The following is a 5,396-nucleotide window of genomic DNA, read 5'->3' as shown; positions in this document are numbered from 1 at the left end:
TGTGTCGAGCTGCTGCTTACATTACAAAGAGCAATTTATACGACGTAAAACTCAATATTCGGTCATATGGAAAGACTTTCCCCAAACCTGGCTGGAGCGCGCAAAAAGAACAAATTCACCATCATCAAGTTCAAAATGACCAACCACGGACACCGCCGAGAACGCACCATTTAAAGAAACTCTAAAATAATGTTTATGTAAATATAAAATCTTACATGTGGTCTAGAGAAAGTTGCCTGCTTTTTGTTCTGTCCGCTGCGCTGTCCAAAGTCCTGATCTCGAGCCGTTGTTGTATCTCCAATCTGTTGACCCGATGTTTCTTGACTCTCTTTCTGTTCGCCTTCAGCTCTGCTCCCGTTTTATACACCTGGATGTTTCCCATGGAGCACGAGGGGACATCAGATTCGATCAGGGCCTAAGACGTCAGTTCGTTGCTTCCGTCATCATGGTTTTGCTCATGGTCGGAACCAAACAGGCCTATGGTGAAATTAGTGGGAAGCTTTTTTTTTCTTCTTTTTCTTCTAATTAATCGTAGGAAGTTTTATGCCAGGGTTGATGGCTTTGACTCATCTGATTATTTCCCCTGGGCTCTTCTCCAATCACAGTGCAGGTCAGCTGCAGCAGGAAACCAGGAAGGGAGAAAGATCTGAGAAGTTGAAACACAAGAGTCAATCAAGGGCCACTCAACAGAACTGGTAGAATAGGCCAAACACATGTGTAAAGCTTCAAAATGTCTACAATGTATGAAAATGTAAAGAAAAAAATGTCATACAGTAACTTATCATGTTGATTTTTTTAATTACATATACTGATGATTGTGCTGTGGAGAGATCATGAACTTGGAAGGCTCTCTTTGTCATGCTAACAAAAAGATCTTAAAATGAACTTGGAATGGTCCAACGTTTCCTTTTGGGAAATGTATTAATTTAGAAAAAACCCTACGAAAAGGTTGTTTCTTCAGACATGATGACTCTCTTTTAAAGTTGTCTCATTAAAATATGTTTAAACCTTTTGTATTATTGCTTGGTTTGGATATCTAAATCTGTCCAATAAGAATAGACTTGGAAGTCTTGTTTAATGCCCATCCACCTTTTAGGGAGGTGTTAGGCCTAGCTCTTGGACATTCATACCAGGCAGGTCCTTCGAAGGGCTTCTGTGATTTTGGACTGCCAGGACCATCTGCTCCTGAAGTGTTAGTTTGCCCTCAGGATGTTGTTTCAGGGCAAACATTAGGAGAACCAAGAGATGCCAGGTCTCCTACATCCAAAGTGGTATTGTTATGCTTGTAACACTGTAACACATAACACTCTGTTTGCATTTGTTGAACCCTTGCACACTTGTACATTTGCCCTCTTTTACATGTGGATTTGGTATGGATTTCCATTTTCCTGTTCTAGCTCTGTGGTTTTTTTGTGTTGTGTCGTAGATGTTGTCTTTTTATATTCTGTTTTTATGTGAAGCATGGCTCCAAAACATCCGAATCAGATCCATAAACCGCAAACCTTCTTCACTGCCAAACTTCTTTCCAGTTCCTCAAACAAAGTCGTCACTCAGTGCAAATTTAACTGTGTACATGTAACGATCACCACTGTGCCTTGTTTTAGCCCAGGACTAGAGACCATTTACCCCTTTCCAGTCTCAAACTAAATCAGCTTTCCATCTTTCCAGTCGACGTTTGACTGGAGATAAGTTTTAACCAAAACATTAGTGTAACATTTGTTTTTGATAAACAAAATGTTTATCATCCTTTCATGACACAAATATTTAATTCTCCATCAATGTTATCAAAATCCTACACCAGCCATTAATATCTATTGTTTATATCCACACAAGTAAACACTAAGCACCACAGCCAGTGCTGATTAAAAACACAAGGATGTTGAAGATTATGAATTTAGGTAAGCACATTATTTTAGAGGAAATTACAAACAAGGTTTTCTGTTTCAGGTTGTGCTGGGCTTTTACAAAAGAAAACCACACAGGACTGAAGTGTTTTTAAATCCACCCACAGTGTCCCTGATGACTCTGATTTACTCTGCTGGAATGGCACAGTGAATTAACCATGACGTCAGTCGGTGCTCCATCCATCCTTCCATTCATCATTCCATCCATCCATCCATCCATCCATCCATCCATCCATCCATCCATCCATCCATTCCATCCTCATCCATCCTTCCATCCATCCATCCATCCATCCATCCAGAACAAAAAGATAATAGTGGTGTTACTTTCCCTTGGATCAGAGAGGCTCCAAAATCAGGGTAGCAGCTGTCGCCATGGTCCCGCTACACGTTCTGTGATGCCATGTTCAACTGCTACACTGCGGTGCCCTGCTACGTCCTGCTACGTCCTGCTGTGCCTTGTAATGCCGCACAGCGTCCTGCTATGCCATGAACTACTACAAAGAACTGCTACAAATACTAATTTTTTCTATTTTGTTATTGTCACTCTTCATTCTAACCCAACCGGCCCGTCAGACTCCGCTACCAAGAGCCTGGGTCCGACCGAGGTTTCTGCCTAAAAGGAAGTTTTTTCCTCGACACTGTCGCCACTGTTGCTTGCTCTGGAGGAAACTACTAGAACTGTTGGGGTCTGTAAATTGGATGTGGTCTACTATATAGTGTCTTGAGGATAACTCTTGTTATGAATTGATACTATAAATAAAATTGAATTGAAATTGAACTTTAAACAGATAAAGAGTGTTTCCCCTGTTAGTGTCTTTTACGACGTCTCCCTCTGTGTCAATGGTACCCTGATTTTTGTCTTTTTAACGATTAGTCTATAATAATTGGAGAAGAGGAGGGCCTGTTTGTTGGGTTTTGATTGGAAAAGAAACACCCAAATGGCACAAGAAGTATCCCAATTTACCAAAAGTCGCCCAAAAACATTTTTGCCTGCCCAGTCAAATTAGGGGAGGACAATTCTCCTTTTTGGCAACACAATTTATAACTTTTTGTCCCCAAGTGGCAAACAATCAATTCAGTCAATTAATGCAATGTTAATAGTTTAATGTATTGTCCATTTCAGAGATATTCATCGTTCATTTATAAACCTGATTTATTAGAGACTTTAAAGTAAAATGCAAGACAGATTTAGTTTGGTTTGGTTCAACTTTAAAGGTTTAGCTCACTTAAATTACAAGCAAACAACAACAGATTTTTGGTACAAGTTTTGGTTATATGTTTGTGTTCACAGTAATGAATATCATATTTGAAAACTTTATATGATGGAAAATATGAAAAAAGGTCTTTTGAAAAATGTGATTCAGTTTTGCTTGCGTTTGTGGTTGCGTACCCGATGATGATCACAAACTTTACTCACCACGACGTCATGACAACAGCATCTCTGGCCTTTCCGGGTCTTTGATACCTCCTCCCAGTCAGCAGATGACCTCCCCTCTCCTCGCCTTCCTCCGTCTCCTTAACCACGACGGCACCATCTGAACCCTAATGTGATCAGTCCAGAGAGAAAGTAGATTACGCAGAAGTCCATGGGAGAAGGAGCTGCTGTAATTGACAGCAGTGATTGGACACAGATCCCTGCAGGAAGAGGAAGCTGATGGAGGAAACATCAGCGTTATTATGTTGATGGAATGTAGGAAGAAAAAAGTTCCTATAGACGAGTAACAGGGCGCTTTACCTCTGTATGCAGGACGACACAAAGAACAAGAAAATAGAACATCTTTACTCAACAGTTTCTATACTTCTCTACCCAGCTTGTCATGGCTGGATTAGGGGTCAACGGGTCAAAAAAAGAGGCCCATTAGTCCCCCACTATTCCCCTTTCTGTTCTCTGTGCATTGTGTAATTACTCATGTACTTTACATAAGTATAAATTCAAGGTACTTGTAATTTGAGTATTTACAGTTTATGAAACTTTATGCTTCTACTCTACTTCATCTCAGATGAAAATGTTTTTTTTTTTACTCCAAAACATTTATCTGCCTGCTTTAGATAATTTTCAGACTACACTTTTTCATACACCTTTTCCACTATCCAAATTTGGTGAATGTACATGTTTGTGATAAACGGAAGCACGTGGTGTTCCTTTATCTGTTGAGAAAAATCTCCTACTTCTTTACCTAAATAAAGTCGTCAGCTGGAATATGCATTGTCTCAAAACTGAAAACAGGGCTGTCATTCTGTGAAACGTTGACTTTTTAGAGATACGTGGTTCTCACAGGACAGCGATGCTACAAACATATGATGATCTCATAGAATATGATGCATTGCTGTAGATTAAACTCTTAAACTTAAAATGTAGCTCAACCTTAAATATCTATTGCAGTAAAATGCAACATACACATTGATGCAACAGCAATATTAACCCACAATCATGTATAAAAATAAAACACTAACAGGAAACATTTTATTGTATAATGAGTACTTTTGATACTTTAAGTAGCCTAAATAATGCACATAATACTTTTTTTTATTTTTTTTTATTATTACTGTAGTGGAGTATTGTCATAGTGTGGTATTGGTATTTTTACTTAAGTAAAGGATCTGAATACTCCACTGACCGCAAGTGCCACACAATCATGTACAATTTGTAGTAGGTGTGGAATGAAACAGACATCATGTCTGGTTCAGCTGCATCGAATTTGATTATTTTTACTCAACTGTCCATCATGAGTGAGACAACGTTACAGGAGTACAATGATAAATCAGTGGAGTACTCTTTCAAAGTCAGACGATATTGTGATTTAGTTATGCAAAATTTACAAACCAATTTGCATTACTACCAAGGCTACCACCTCTAATACTACTGCTTCTACTACTACACCTATTTTAGTAATGCTATTCATACAACTATTACTACTACTGTTGTACTATTATTACTGATTTATCTTAAGGTCACAAAAGACTTTTTTTTCAAATAGAAAAATAAAATGTGGTGGAATATACTTTTAGATCCAAATGGTGCAAACACTCACCAGTCAGTGTGATGAGGGGAATCCCCTGGTTTGCTGAGTGCCTCCTCTGCACCACATTATCCAATTAACTGACTCTGATGGCAGATTACTGCTGGCAGCCAGACGGGACTCACTGGGGTCTCTCTATCTCTTACGTATGTACAGTATGTGTATGTGACATGTGGAGATATGGAAGGATAGAAAGAGTGCAAGAGAATGACTGTATCAAAGACGGAAACCAAGACAGAGACAAACAGAAATAAAAATTAAAACAAGAAATAAATTAAATTAGACAGAAAATATAAGCAAGTTGTTTAAATGAAAGCTATTATTTATAGGCCGAGCTTGCAAAAGGCTACAGACGCCAAACACACAATACTGTACACGCACAGAGCAAAGAAATCAGCAAAATGAGACTCTGATGTAGGCAAGGCAAGGCAAGGCAGCTTTATTTGTATAGCACATTTCAGCAACAGGGCAA

The 5,396-nt window shown here is 38.9% G+C and overlaps 1 protein-coding gene and 1 long non-coding RNA gene across 2 annotated transcripts in view; both read right to left on the bottom strand.

Moving 5' to 3' along the window:
- The window catches only part of vip (vasoactive intestinal peptide), a 6,295-nt gene extending 5,823 nt beyond the window's left edge, over positions 1–472 (bottom strand). Inside the window, exon 1 of the mRNA XM_032541730.1 lies at positions 216–472. Coding sequence (XP_032397621.1) covers positions 216–382 — 167 coding nt within the window. The 5' untranslated portion in view covers positions 383–472. The remainder of the gene's footprint in view (positions 1–215) is intronic.
- Positions 473–4,105: 3,633 nt separating this feature from the next.
- LOC116705353 (uncharacterized) overlaps positions 4,106–5,396 on the bottom strand; it is a 15,734-nt gene continuing 14,443 nt past the window's right edge. The window contains exon 3 of the long non-coding RNA XR_004335916.1: positions 4,106–4,245. This is a non-coding gene — a long non-coding RNA (uncharacterized LOC116705353). The remainder of the gene's footprint in view (positions 4,246–5,396) is intronic.

The sequence above is a fragment of the Etheostoma spectabile genome, chromosome 17 (assembly GCF_008692095.1).
Source record: "Etheostoma spectabile isolate EspeVRDwgs_2016 chromosome 17, UIUC_Espe_1.0, whole genome shotgun sequence".
NCBI classification, from domain to species: domain Eukaryota; kingdom Metazoa; phylum Chordata; class Actinopteri; order Perciformes; family Percidae; genus Etheostoma; species Etheostoma spectabile.
Note: the sequence above shows the minus strand (reverse complement) of the source record. Positions and strands in the feature narration are given on the sequence as shown.